This window comes from Aristolochia californica, unplaced genomic scaffold (assembly GCF_029961685.1).
Source record: "Aristolochia californica isolate CCGP_79_NKW_82.1479 unplaced genomic scaffold, dmAriCali1.0.hap1 SCAF_2, whole genome shotgun sequence".
In the NCBI taxonomy this organism is placed as follows: Eukaryota; Viridiplantae; Streptophyta; class Magnoliopsida; order Piperales; family Aristolochiaceae; genus Aristolochia; species Aristolochia californica.
In genome coordinates, this window is record NW_027181881.1 from 35,074,413 (window position 1) to 35,090,397 (window position 15,985).

Below are 15,985 nucleotides of genomic sequence, written 5' to 3' on the forward strand. Positions count from 1 at the left end.
ACATAGAGAAAATAAAAGAAAACATTTCCCAACAAGTTTGAAAATTTAGTGGGAGAGGGAACCCTCTCCCAAAATATTTGAAAATTCATTGGGAAAATATTTTTCTCATCTTTTCAATTTGATTCTCTTCTTTCAATAGGAAAAAAATGAGAATATGGGAAAAAGATGAAAAACAAAGAAAAGGAAAAAAGAGAAGGGGAGAAAACATCTCCTAGAGAATTTCATAATTCTATGGGATAAATATTATTTTCCAAGTTATTTAGTTGAGTTTCATTCCTCTACACAAGGACAAATGAAAAGAGAGAAAAAGTATGAAATAAAAAAAATGTAAACGAATAGAAAAATTAAATAAAAATATTTTCCAACAAACAAGTTGTCCAAATGCATTGTCCACCAAACAAGTTTTTTTTTCCATATTTCCTCCCCAAAACATAGTAAACTTGATCCCAAATCTATCAAGTGTATCTTTCTAAGATACTCTCGTCCACAAAAGGGTTATGTTTGCTATAATCTCACTCTTCAACGTTTACTTGTGTCCAAGGATGTCACATTTTTTGAAGACTCTCCATACTACTATGACAATGCTCTTCCAGGTTTATCTTCAATACCAAGTTCTCCTATCAGGAGGCTCTCAAACATCCAGGGTGGAAGGCAGCAATAGATGAAGAAATGCAGGCACTTTATGAAAATCAGATGTGGGTTCTAGTCCTACTTCCATCAGATAGGAAACCCATCGGTTGAAAATGGGTGTTTACTGTGAAACACAATCCGAATGGGTCTGTGGTCTCGTACACAAAAGGGTCTTCTACTATAAATAGAGGTATTGTATTTCAAAATTAATCAAGTTCTACAATTCTTTCTTGAGTAAATCTCTCTCTTTGCTTTGTGCACACCTTTCTTCTCTTCTTCTTCTCTTCACTCTACCCAAGATCTTTCTTCCCCTTTCCTTTTTCTTCTTTCTCTCTTCTCTTGCTCAGAATATTGGAAAAGGGATCCTAAATTTAACAGAAATTGAGGAGAAAAGGGAAGGAAAGTAAAAGGGAAGAAGAGGGAAGAGGATGGGAAAAAGGAATAAGGTGGAAAAAAAGAGAGAAAAAGGAGTAAAAGAGAAAGAGGAGAAAATAAGGGAAAAAATAAAAAAGAAAAACATAAAAGGAATAAGGGGGGAAATAAAAAATAATGAGAAAAAGATTAAGGAAAAGGTTATTTAATTAGCACAAATCATCATGTATTCAATAATTTTCTTACCTAATTTGTAATTATTCAATTAGTAAATGTATTTATTGCTAATTAATTAACTAATATTATAGCTCTGATCAAATAGTTATGTATTACAACAAGGTTATTTGGTTTGTTAATACAAGAATTAGTTATATAATTCGACTTTATTAAGTTTTATTGATTAATTTTGTATTAATTAATAGGTAATTATTACATCGACCGATTAATATTTTCATTAAATTGAAATTAAAATTAAAGGTAAGTTCTTAACAATTTAGTGCATTTCAATATCATTTTTTTCATATTTGAACCTTTTTTTGAAGTCAAAAAGAACTAAGAAGAATAAGAAAGAATTTTTTTTCTTGTCCATAGATTTCAAAAGCTTTTTGTTAAATATGTTACGCTAATGGTTATACTTATAATATTTTATTTAAAAGAAAACTTACTTAAAAATTGATGCATTTACTTGAAAGATTATTTGAAAGAATCAAGGTTTAGAATGTTAATGAAAGTATGAAAGTTATTTTTTCTTTCATTCTACTTAAATTAGTTAATTAATGATTAGTTACATAAGGATTTATACACATGAGATGTTAATAAAGATGTAAATATGGAAGAAAAGATTGGAAAGGAAGAAGAAAGAAGAAGGAATAGATTTTCAAAGAGAGACTTTAGAAAAAAATTCATAGCGAAATTCAGAATTCACTAAGAGAACATTAAATTAACAATCTTTACCAAATTTATTATCTTCTTTCACAAGGAAAAAAAAGTGAAGAAGGAGAAGAAGAAAACAAGGTGAAGAAGCAAAGGATGAGAAACAACAATACAGAAAATAAAAGAAAATATTTCCCAACAAGTTTGAAAATTCAGTGGGAGAGGGAACCCTCTCCCAAAATATTTCAAAATTCATTGGGAAAATATTTTTCCCATCTTTTCAGTTTGATTCTCTTCTTTCAAAAGGAAAAAATTGAGAATATGGAGGAAAGATGAAGAACAAAGAAAACGAAAAAAGAGAAGGGGAGAAAAAGGGAAAAAGGAGAAAAAAGATTGAAATAAAAAAAAATCATGAAGAGTGTTTCTCTATAAAAATGAAGGTCACTTACATATCGAACGATTCTCAAATGTAGACTGGGAAGGATCCCCGGATGGCAGAAAATCTACTTCAGGATTTTGCACAATGGCTGGAGGGAATTTGGTTACATGGAGAAGCAAGAAGCAAAATGTAGTAGCACGATCTAGTGCAAAAGCAAAATACAGAGTCATGGCACACACTGTTAGTGAACTCCTATGGATAAGATCTCTTCTCACTGAATTGGGATTCTACAAAGAAGCTTTGATGGATCTATATTGTGATAATCAACCAGCAATATACATTACACCAAATTCAATCTTTCACGAAAGAACAAAGCATATTGAATTGGACTGGCATTTTATACGAAAAAAGTTTCAAATATGTCTTTTATCTCTAAAGCATATATCATCACAAAGTCAAGTTGCAGACATTCTCACCAAACTAGTCACTCATAAAATTTTGTCCACCATCTGCAGCAAGCTAGGCATCTACGATGTTTTCTCACCCCCAGCTTGAGGGGGAATGTTACAATGTGGGACCCACCATGGTTCACGAATTGGTGGGACCCACATAAGGACGTGGGATGCCTAGAAGAGTCCTCACCCAAGCTAGCACGAGTTAAGAGATAAGAGGCACAAGCTGGAATAAGTTAGATGACTTGAAGATCAAGTGGTATCCACAAAGATACAATAAGTTGGTAATCTTATCAATATGAGATGGAAAATCATGTGGGACCCACAAAGATAAGACCACGAGCTAGCCTCCTCTCTTATGTCCACGTGATTGAAGAAGAGTTCGAGTTCAAGTTATATTAGACCTCTAGTAGATTGTGTCATCTTTTCATGATAGAATTATCTTAGAGAGTTAGAGTTGAAATGTAATTAGGAGACTTAATGGTTGATTGTATAAGGACTCTATCACTTCTTCTACTATAAATATAGGTATTGTAATTCGAAATTAATCAAGTTCTACAATTCTTTCTTGAGTAAATCTCTCTCTCTTTGTTTGGCGCACACCTTTCTTCTCTTCTTCTTCTCTTCTCTCTACTCAAGATCTTTCCTCCCCTTTCCTTTTTCTTCTTTCTCTCTTCTCTAGCTCAGAATATTGGAAAATGGATCCTAAATTTAATAGAAATTGAGGAGAAAATGGAGGGAAAGTAAAAGGGAAGAAGAGGGAAGAGGATGGAAAAAAGGAATAAGGTGAAAAAAAAAAGGAGTAGAAGAGAAAAAGGAGAAAATAAGAGAGAAAATAAGGGAAAAGGTAAAAAAGAAAAACATAAAAGGAAAAAGAGGGGAAATTAAAAAAAGAGAAAAATATTAAGGAAAAGGGAATGACAAGAAAATTAAAAAATAAATATAAATATAAATGGATAAATAAATAAATAAAGACAAAAAAATAAAAAATAAGAAAAAAATTTAAATTAAAAATTAAAAATATGAAAAGAGTAAATAAAATGAAAAATAAAGGAAAAGGTTAAGTAAAAAAATAAAAAGGAAAATGGAAAGCATGAAAATTAAAAAGAGAAAAAAATTAAAAAATAAAAATAATTGGAAATAAATTAATTAATTAATAAAAATCTAGAAAAAAAATGAACAATATAATTAATCTTACTAAGAAAATTAATTTATCAATTAATTAATTCATTACATAATTATAATGTGTTCAATTAATTAGTTAATTAAGTAATTACTACATGTTTCATAAAATAACTGATTCGTTATTACATTAAATAGGTCAATTGTTCAATTAATTATCACGAATCATCACGAAATTAATTATTTTTACCTAATTAATAATTATTCGATTATTAAATATATTAATTACTAATTAATTAACTAGTATTAGCTGAGATCAATTAGTATATCATTCTTGTTGTTTGCACTGACGCCATTAATTCTTTTAACCAAATTAATTGAATCCAATAAGTAGTTAATAGTATAACTAGAATTTGTTTAATTAACTAACAAATTAATTAATTAATTACTACTTGTTCCATTAAATTATTGATTAGTTATTACATTAAATAAGTCAATTACCTGATTAATTCGCACAAATCATCATGTATTTAATTATATTTTCCTAATAAGTAATTATCCAATTAGTAAATGTATTAATTAATAATTTATTAACAAGAATTAGTTGCAATGAAATAGTATACCATTCTGGTTGTTTGAACCGACTCCATTAATTTTACTAAAGAAATTAATTTAAAAAAATAATTAGTTAATAATAAAATTATAATATGTTCAATTAATTAGTTAATTAAGTACATACTACCTATTTCAATAAATAATTGATTAGTTATTACATTAAATAGGTCGATTGGTTATTTAATTAGCACAAATCATCAGGTATTCAATTATTTTCTTACCAAATTTTTAATTATTCAATTAGTAAATGTATTTAATGCTAACTAATTAACTAATATTATAGCTCTGATCAAATAGTTTTGTATTACAACAAGGTTATTTGGTTTGTTAATACAAGAATTAGTTATATTATTCGACTTTATTAATTTTTATTGATTAATTCTTCACTAAGTAATAGGTAATTATTACATCAACCGATTAATATTTTCATTAAATTGAAATTTTTTTAATTATGTAAGGATTATGACAATTATGCGAAATATGACAATTAAGATAGTATAGTGGAAATTATGATTAAAAACTTTATTTTCGGTCTATTTGAGATAAAAATATTAATTTTTTATAAATGAAATTAAAATTTAATTTAGAGGTAATTTCTTATCCATTTAGTGCATTTCATTATCATTTTTTCCATATTTGAACCTTTTTTTGAAGTAAAAAAGAACTAAGAAGAATAAGATAGATTTTTTTTTCTTGTCCATAGATTTCAAAAGCTTTTTGTTAAATATGTTAAACTAATGGTTATACTTATAATATTTTATTTACATGAAAAGTTACTTAAAAATTGATGCATTTACTTGAAAGATTATTTAAAAGAATCAAGGTTTAGAATGTTAATGAAAGTATGAAAATTATTTTTTCTTTCATTCTACTTAAATTAGTTAATTAATGATTAGTTACATAAGGATTTATACACATGAGATGTTAATAAATATGTAAATATGGAAGAAAGGATTGGAAAGGAATAAGAAAGAAGAAGGAATAGATTTTCAAAGAGAAACATTAAAAAAAATTTCATAGCGAAATTCAAAATTCGCTAAGAGAACATTAAATTAACAATCTTTACTAAATTTATTATCTTCTTTCACAAGGAAAAAAAAAGTGAAGAAGGAGAAGAAGAAAACAAGGGGAAGAAGGAAAGGATGAGAAACAACATAGAGAAAATAAAAGAAAACATTTCCCAACAAGTTTGAAAATTTAGTGGGAGAGGAATATTTCAAAATTCATTGGGAAAATATTTTTCTCATCTTTTCAGTTTGAGTCTCTTCTTTCAATAGGAAAAAATTGAGAATATGGGAAAAGATGAAAAACAAAGAAAAGGAAAAAAGAGAAGGGGACAAAACATCTCCTAGAGAATTTCATAATTCTATGGGATAAATATTATTTTCCAAGTTATTTAGTTGAGTTTCATTCCTCTACACAAGGACAAATGAAAAGAGAAAAAAAGTATGAAATAAAAAAAATGTAAACGAATAGAAAAATTAAATAAAAATATTTTCCAACAAACAAGTTGTCCAAATGCATGGTCCACCAAACAAGTTTTTTTGTCCATATTTCCTCCCCAAAACATAGTAAACTTGATCCCAAATCTATCAAGTGTATCTTTCTAAGATACTCTCGTACACAAAAGGGTTATGTTTGCTATAATCTCACTCTTCAACGTTTACTTGTGTCCAAGGATGTCACATTTTTTGAAGACTCTCCATACTACTATGACAATGCTCCTCCAGGTTTATCTTCAATACCAAGTTCTCCTCGATCGATTGTGCCCCATGCTATGACAACTTCTTAGCCCCCAAAAACACTAGCTGACGCTACACTTGCTGAGTTTATGGATCCCATCATGGTAAGTCCATCTTCTCCAGTTGTTTTTGGCCCACAATATGGTACTCGTCCTATTGCACAAAGAAAAGAACCCAGATCATGCACCATACCTTCTACATCTCATCCCATATCAAATTTTGTGTCTCATCATCGTTTGTCCCTTACATGTTGTCAATTTTTCTCTACTATTTTTTCCATATTAGTACCACTGTCCTATCAGGAGGCTCTCAAACATCCAGGGTGGAAGGCAGCAATAGATGAAGAAATGCAGGCACTTTATGAAAATCAGATGTGGGTTCTAGTCCTACTTCCATCAGATAGGAAACCCATCGGTTGAAAATGGGTGTTTACTGTGAAACACAATCCGAATGGGTCTGTGGCTCAGCTTAAGGCTCGCCTCGTGGCTAAAGGCTATACACAATGTTATGGAATTGATTATGAGGAAACCTTCTCTCTAGTGGCAAAAATGAACTCGAGACATGTGTTATTATCTTTGGCAGCTAACTTTTCCTAGTAGGTATATCCACTTGATGTGAAGAATGTCTTTCTGAATGGGGACATTAAAGAAGAAATTTATATGCAACAACCACCTAGGTATGTGGTTGAGGGGGAGTCAGTATGTTGTATGGTCTAAACCCCTCCCCTCGTGCATGGCTTGAGAGATTTAGTGAAGCCCTTGTTAGAAGATAAGCTCAAGTCACACGACTAAGGAAGGCCCACATATCTAAAATTATTATAATATGGGCCACACGACCAAGGAAGGCCCACAAGATGGACCCAAACCCATAAGAATTAGGACCCACAATGATTACCATGACTTGGCTTGGAAGATCAAGAATGACTCACAAAAGTATCTTATCTTATGGTCACGTCAAAAAAGAGTTTTAGTTTGAGTTATGTTTGTATTTTATCTATATTGAGTTATTTAATTATGTTAGAACTTATCTTTAAGTGTTAGAGTTTGGGTGTAATTGGGACAATGGTAGTTTTATTGTAATTGGACTCTACTACCTTCCTCTATTATAAATAGAGGTTCATGTACTCTGATTACAACAAGTGATTGATGTCAATGAAGTATTTTACTTTTTCATAAATTCAACATGGTATCAGAGCAGGTTCTGTGAGTTGATTCGGTCAACTCACGGAGGTAATGTGATCCTTTTATCTAAACCCTAAACCCTAAGTCTAGGTTCGTAGTTTTTTTTGTAGTCCCGACACCCGTACTTTGGTATGCTTTTTTTACCTCTATACGTAGTTTTTTATATTACAAATTATATATTTAGGGAAATATATTTGACTCTAATTTGCATAGAAAACCTATTTGTTCTGATCTGAATTATCTACAGAGAGATATCAATATTTGAATGAGCGAAGGTCAGATTGCAAAAAGGTTCAAGCATCAGCAATAATCTTCAGATTCCGAGGTATTTTTTGCTCTCAAGAACTAGACTTTATATGGAGAAATATATATATCAAAAGAAATATTTGTAAGTCTATTCTCTTACCTATTCAACCAATTTGTTATCTTAGTTATCCACAAAGAGAAATCGATATTTGAAGCAGCAAAGGTCAGATTGAAAAAGAGGTTCGAGCGACAACAGAAAGCTTCAAATTCTGAGGTATTATATGCTATCAAGAAAGAGACTTTATATGGAGAATTATATACCAAATGAAAGATACGTAAGTCTATTTTCTTACCTATTCAACAAAACCTTGGTATGATCTTTTCATAAGTAGATATTGATCTTTTAAGAGTCAATGGTCATTCTGGAAAATAGGAGAAACAATATTTAGTTCGACCAGATGACAGAGACCGAAATATATCAGATTATTTATCTTCTGAAATTATATTTTATGAAGTTAAGTTATAATTTCATGAAATTTATTTAAGTCTACTTTTAGAAGGAAAAAAATCATGTCAATCTGATATATATTGAAAGATATATTCGAATTGGAAGAATCAAATGTCACGTTGGTATTCAGCTGTATTGAAAAATTTGAATTTATGCCAATTGTTTGCGTCACTTTTGAGTTGATATATCAAGAAAATATTTCACTTCTCCCTGGTTTGAGGGCTTATTATACATATTTGTTATTTGGGCTTATTTCTACATCTATAATATTTGGTTTAAGCTGGGATCACTGCCATTACCTCCAAACTTGAGGGGGAGAAGTAGAAGAAGTACAAGAAAGAGGTATTTTATTCCTTATGTGGTGGATAAGTTTATGTGACAAAAATATTCAAGAAAGGGGGAGCACAAAAGATGAAGCTTGTGCATCAATGAAGAAATTTTTATACCGGATTATTTCATGGGTTCTTTTACAAAGTTTATTATTTGGTTCGTGTTATATGTGTTGGAAGATGGTCATGTTATATATAGTCGTTGCTATTATGTCTCTTTGGGGATATTATTATTGAAGAAGAGGTGGCCTCATACCATCATTTATTTAACCCTATCAAAAAAATATCACAGTTGGGAAACTATGACGGAGGAACTTATTATTACATCTATGTTATCCCCCCTGTAATGGCTTTTATGTTTCCTACACTTTAGAGCAATGCCGATAGACACACTACCAATAGAAGACGGAATGTGCCCTACATCCAGCTTTAGGACTGGAGTATGAAGCAATGACTTATCGGCTAGGAGTGATTTTTACTCTCACTTATGCCACAGGGCCTCATGGAAGGACGCAACTGCATGAGGGAGAGTATTGGAAGATGGGCCATTTTATATATTCTTCACATCATTTGCAGCAAGTTGGGAGTTCATGTTGTTCTCTCACCCCCAGCTTGAGGGGGAGTGTTGGAAGATAAGCTCAAGCCCACACGACCAATGAAGGCCCACATATCTAAGATTATTATAAGATGGGCCACACGACCAAGGAAGGCCCACAAGATGGGCTCAAACCCATAAGAATTAGGACCCATAATGATTACCATGAGCTGACATCCTTATCACATCAGTTGGAAGATCAATGACTCACAATAGCATCTTATCTTATGGTCACGTCAAAGAAGAGTTTTAGTTTGAGTTATGTTTGTCTTTTATCTATATTGAGTTATTTAATTATATTAGGACATATCTTTAAGTGTTAGAGTTTAGGTGTAATTGGGACAAGGGTACTTTTATTGTAATTGGACTCTACTTCCTTCTTCTATTATAAATAGAGGTTCATATACTCTGATTACAACAAGTTATTGATGTCAATGAAGTATTTCACTTTTCCATAAATTCAACACTCATACGGGCAGGATTTTACAGATGCTCTGGAGATCACTCGGTTTTTATTAAAAACACACCTAGAGGCAAGGTAATTCTGGCAGTATATGTTGATGATATCATTTTAACTGAGAGTGATTCAATGGGCATCCAAGAAACAAAAGAAAAAATATGTGCAGAATTCAAGACAGGATCTTGGACTACTCAAATATTTTCTAAGTATTAAAGTATTGCAATCCGAACATGGGATTATACTATCCTAAAGGAAGTATGCCCTTGATCTGCTGGAGGAGACAAGAATGCTAGGATGCAAACCAAGAGACACTCCTATGGACTCAAATACAAAATTATATGCAGATACTAGTAAAGTGTAGACATCGTAAAATATCAGAGATTAGTGGGAAGACTTATTTACGTGTGTAACAAAGGCCGGATATATCGTATGTAGTAAGTGTGGTGAGTCAATACATGCACAAACCACAACTTTGTCATTCACAAGCACTTGAAAGGATATTATGATATCTGAAAGGAGCACCAGGAAGAGGGCTTCTCTATAAAAATCATGGTCACTTCAATATCGAAGGATTCTCAAATGTAGACTGGGCAGGATCGCCGGATGACAAGAAATCTACTTCAGGATTTTGTATGATAGTTGGAGGAAATTTGGTTATTTGGAGAAGCAAGAAGCAAAATGTTGTAGCACGGTCTAGTGCAGAAACAGAATACAGAGTCATGACACACACTGTTAGTGAACTCTTATGGATAAGATATCTTCTCAGTGAATTGGGATTCTACAAAGTAGCTTTGATGGATCTATATTGTGATAATCAACCAGCAATACACATTACATCAAATCCAATCTTCTATGAAAGAACAAAACATATTGAAGTGGACTGGCATTTTATACGAGAAAAGTTTCAAGCATGCCTTTTATCTCTAAAGCATATATGATTACAAATTCAAGTTGCAGACATTCTCACTAAACTAGTCACTCATAAAATTTCGTCCACCTTCTGCAGCAAGCTAGGCATCTACGATGTTTTTTACCCCCAGCTTGAGGGGGAATATTACAATGTGGGATCCACCATGGTTCACGAGCTGGTGGGACCCACTATCAGGATGTGGTATGCCTAGAAGAGTCCTCACCCAAGCAAGCACGAGTTAAGAGATAAAAGGCACAAGCTGGAATAAGTTAGAAGAGTTGAAGATCAAGTGGGACCCACAAAGATACCACGAGCTAGTAATCTTATCAATATGAGATGGAAGATCATGTGGGACCCACAAAGATAAGACCACGAGCCAGCCTCCTCTCTTATCTCCACGTGATTGAAGAAGAGTTGGAGTTCAAGTTATATTAGACCTCTAGTGGATTGTGTTATCTTTTCATAATAGAATTATCTTAGAGAGTTAGAGTTGGAATGTAATTAGGAGACTTAAAGGTTGATTGTATAAGGACTCTATCACTTCTTCTACTATAAATAGAGGTATTGTATTTCAAAATTAATCAAGTTCTACAATTCTTTCTTGAGTAAATCTCTCTCTCTTTGCTTGCGCACACCTTTCTTCTCTTCTTCTTCTCTTCACTCTACCCAAGATCTTTCTTCCCCTTTCCTTTTTCTTTTTTCTCTCTTCTCTTGCTCAGAATATTGGAAAAGGGATCCTAAATTTAACAGAAATTGAGGAGAAAAGAGAAGGAAAGTAAAAGGGAAGAAGAGGGAAGAGGATGGGAAAAAGGAATAAGGTGGAAAAAAAGAGAGAAAAGGGAGTAAAAGAGAAAGAGGAGAAAATAAGAGAGAAAATAAGGGAAAAAATAAAAAAGGAAAACATAAAAGGAATAAGGGGGGAAATAAAAAATAATGAGAAAAAGATTAAGGAAAAAGGAATAACAAGAAAATTAAAAAAAATATAAATATAAAAGGATAAATAAATAAAAATAGACAAATAGATAAATATTAAAGACAAAATAATAAAAAGGAAAAATATTTAAAAAATTAAAATATAAAATAACGGGAAATAAATTAATTAATTATTAAAAATCAGGGAAATGAAAAGAAAACGAACAATATAATTAATCGTACTAAAAAAATTAATGTATCAATTAATTAATTCATTATATAATTATAATGTGCTCAATTAATTAGTTAATTAAGTAATTACTACATGTTTCACAAAATAATTTATTCGTTATTACATTAAATGGGTCAATTAATCAATTAATTATCACGAATCATCACGTAATTAATTTTTTACCTAATTAAAAATTATTCAATTATTAAATAAATTAATTACTAATTAATTAACTAGTATTAGTTGCGATCAAATAGTATATGATTCTTGTTATTTGCATTGACTGCATTAATTCTACTAACAAAATTAATTGAATCAAATAATTAGATAATTTTAAAATTATAATATGTTCAATTAACTAGTTAATTCTATTAACCAAATTAATTGAATCCAATAACTTGTTAATAGTATATGATTCTTGTTGTTTGCATTCACTCCATTAATTCTATTAACCAAATTAATTAAATCCAATAACTAGTTAATAGTATAACTAGAATTTGTTTAATTAACTAACAAATTAATTAATTAATTACTACTTGTTCCATTAAATTATTGATTAGTTATTTCATTACAAATCATTAGGTATTTAATTATTTTTTACCTAATAAGTAATTATTCAATTAGTAAATGTATTAATTACTAATTAATTAACGAGAATTGGTTGCAATGAAATAGTATATCATTTTGGTTGTTTGAATCGACTCCATTAATTCTACTAACAAAATTAATTGAATCAAATAATTAGATAATAATAAAATTATAATATGTTCAATTAATTATTTAATTAAGTACCTAATTTTTAATTATTCAATTAATTAATGTATTTAATGCTAATTAATTAACTAATATTATAGCTCTGATCAAATAGTTTTGTATTACAACAAGGTTATTTGGTTTGTTAATACAAGAATTAGTTATATAATTCGACTTTATTAAGTTTTATTGATTAATTATTCACTAATTAATAGGTAATTATTAATAAAAGAATTTCATAATTCTCTGGGATAAATATTATTTTCCAGGTTATTTAGTTGAGTTTCATTCCTCTACCCAAGGACAAATGGAAAGAGAAAAAAAGTATGAAATAAAAAAGAAAGAGGAAAAAGTACAGAAAAATTAAATAAAAATATTTTCCAACAAATTGAAAATTTATTTGTGAAGGTTTTAAGAGTTTTTACAATGAATTTGGTAAAATTCATTTGGAGAGGTTTTTTTCGAGATGGAGGAAAATTCACGAGAAGAGATCTCCCAACGAATTTTTAAATTCACTTGGAGAAACTTTACTTCTCCCAATTAATTTCAGATTCGCTAGCAAAAGTCCACTTTTGCTAGCAAATTTGTGTGAGCATCATATTGAGGAGCAGGATTGTAAGATGAAGAACTTTGAGATGACTATGTTATGGTTCTTTCAACAAATGTAGACTAAGAGGCAGTCACCCCTACTTTTTCGTATATTTTTAATTTATTTTTATAATTATAGTTTTTTTCTATTTTTAAAATTTTTTGGTGTAATCTATAAAAAAAATTGGGATTTTATTTTATCTTATTTTATATATATTTAAATCTTATATTAATTAATTTTTAATAAATTTATTCATTAAATACGAAAAAATATGTAGAGAGGTTGCATCTCTACCAACGAATTTATGAAATTCGTTAGCAAAGGATATATTACATAATGGGACCTCCGCCAACAAAAATGTGAAGTTTGCTCGGTAGGGGTTGGACTCTCTATCGTTCGCAGGCAATGAAATTAAAAAAAATTCAGTTGCAAGGATTCGACTTCTGTGAGTGAATTTGGGAATTCAGTGATTATTGGTTTTACATGGTGATTAACTTTACATGTTGAAGTTGCCATAGCGAGCGAGGAAGTTCTTTGAACCTGCTATCGGTGGCTGAGGAATCAATAACTTTAAAATTATTTCTTTGATTGCCCATTCCGCCATCCCTTCAGGTTTTACTTAGCAATGACTAGGTCGGGAATCCATAAACTAAGCATAAAGGTCACATTCCGCACCTTCCCCACACGCTCTCGCACTCCACATCTTTTACCCAGGAGCCGCCTCTCGCCCATCGGCACCGTGAATCGGCCAAGAGTCCGCAGTGTCACCTGGTCACGTCACGTCAAGCACCTTGATTTCCTAGCTGCTTCCCCCCGTCTCTCGAGAAAACCATCACAATGGTTTCAAATATATAAGGAAACTAACCTCCTCTCTCACTACTCACCCCCTCTTGCGCTTCTGTACCGATACTAGTCCCCCATGGCCCAAGTGTTGGCCATGAAGAACAACACCTCTGCAGCTCTCCCCACCTCCTTCCTCACCCTCACATGGGGCACTTCCTCCGACGTCCTCACCAGCGGCATCACCGCTGGTTTACTGCCTACGCTTCCCACCACCGGCCTCATCTTAGTTGCTTCTTTTCTCTTCGTCCTCTTGCTGTTTAGATCTGATAACTTGAAGAAGAGCAAGTCAGTAATTGAGCTTCCGCCAGGACCGGCTCCTTGGCCATTTCTTGGTAACCTTCCGGAGATCTTCTTCAACAGGCCGGCGTTCCGGTGGATCTTGGGACTCATGAAGGATATGAACACAAACATTGCATGCGTCAGGCTTGGGAATGTGCATGTGGTGCCCGTCACTTGTCCTGAGATAGCTCGGGAGTTTCTGAAAAAGCAGGACGCAATCTTTGCGTCCAGGCCGCTCACAATGGGAACGGAGTATTCCAGCCGGGGCTATCTCTCCATTGCAGTGACACCATGGGGAGACCAGTGGAAGAAGATGAGGAGGGTCGTGGCATCAGAGATCATGAGCCCCGCCAGACTCCGGTGGCTCCATGATAAAAGAACCGAGGAGGCTGATAACCTCGTCAGATACGTTTACAGCCAGTGCAAATCCTCCGAGGAGGGTGCAGTTGTGGATGTTAGGGAAGTAGTGAGGCAATATAGTGGCAATGTGATCAGGAAAATGATGTTCAACAAGAGATACTTTGGGAAGGGGAGGGAAGATGGAGGGCCCGGAATGGAGGAAGTGGAGCACGTCGATGCACTCTTCACTGTGCTCTCCCATGTCTATGCTTTCTGCGTCTCCGATTATATGCCTTGTTTGAGGTGGTTGGATTTGAATGGGCATGAGAAGACCATGAAGAAGGCCATCCAGATAGTGAACAAGTACCACGATAAGGTAATTGGGCAAAGAATAAAAGATTGGAGGATTGGACTGAAAAAGGAGCCTGAGGATTATCTTGATGTTCTCATCTCCGTAAAAGACTGCAGTGGGAAACCTTTGCTTACGACGGAAGAAATCAAAGCACAAACAGCGGTAAGTTAGCCAGAACTGAAGAACCGTATTTGTTTCTGTTATAAATCAATTTTGTTCACATTATCGTGAAAGACACGCCACTCATCCTTCTTCAAATAAGTAGCATAACTCTGGAAATTCAAAACCTGGTTAAACAGAAGAGTTTCTAACGCGTGCTTAATTTGTTGAACTTTCAGGACTTGATCTACGCAGCAGTAGACAACCCATCAAACGCAGTTGAATGGGCCCTGGCAGAGATGCTGAACGAGCCGGACATGCTTCGCAAAGCGGTGGAGGAAGTAGACCGGGTGGTGGGGAAAGACAGGCTGGTTCAAGAGTCAGACTTTCTACAGCTGAACTACGTGAAGGCCTGCGCTCGGGAAGCATTCCGTCTCCACCCTATTGCCCCCTTCAACCTTCCGCATGTCTCCAGCTGCGACGCCACTGTCGCCGGCTACTTCATACCCAAGGGTACCCACGTTCTGCTAAGCCGAATAGGCCTAGGAAGGAACCCCAAGGTTTGGGATGACCCGCTCAAGTTCAGGCCGGAGCGTCACATGGGTTCCGCCGAGGTGGATCTGCTGGAGACGGAGCTCCGGTTCATCTCCTTCAGCACCGGGCGCAGAGGTTGCATGGGTGCTCCCCTCGGCACCGCCATGACCGTCATGCTTCTGGCCAGACTTCTCCAAGGCTTCAACTGGAGCGCGCCGGCCGGCACGTCAAGCATTGATCTCTCGGAGTCCCCAAATGATCTCTTCCTGGCCAAGGCTCTGCTGGCTCAAACTAAACCTCGGCTGGCTGCACACCTCTATACACCCCACTAGAGTGGGTGAGAGCATTTCTTTTGACGATTTTTAACTACGTATATATATATGTTATATGTTATAAATAGATTAATTGTCTCTTTCTTTGCTTGCATTGGTGGAGAATAAGAGAGGACGAACATTTGTGGGGGGAAATGGGAAGTGATTTTATTTTTATTTTTGGCAATTATGCTCATTTAATTCTGTTTATTTCATTGAAATTTTTAATAAATGTAGTACTTATAAGGATGGATCGTCGATTTGTGTTGGTGGAATTAAAATAAGTCCTAGCGCCCCAAGTTCCAACATAGATGAAATATGCTTGGAT

General features: G+C 33.3%; 1 protein-coding gene and 1 pseudogene across 1 annotated transcript; both read left to right on the forward strand.

The window, feature by feature from the left end:
- Positions 1–15,985, forward strand: part of LOC137955002 (uncharacterized) — a 185,791-nt pseudogene that overhangs the window by 135,295 nt on the left and 34,511 nt on the right.
- On the forward strand, positions 13,838–15,678 carry LOC137957272 (phenylalanine N-monooxygenase-like). The gene is made up of 2 exons (XM_068805026.1): positions 13,838–14,875; positions 15,052–15,678. The coding sequence occupies exons 1-2, from the start codon at positions 13,838–13,840 to the stop codon at positions 15,676–15,678; spliced, it is 1,665 nt and encodes a 554-aa protein (XP_068661127.1).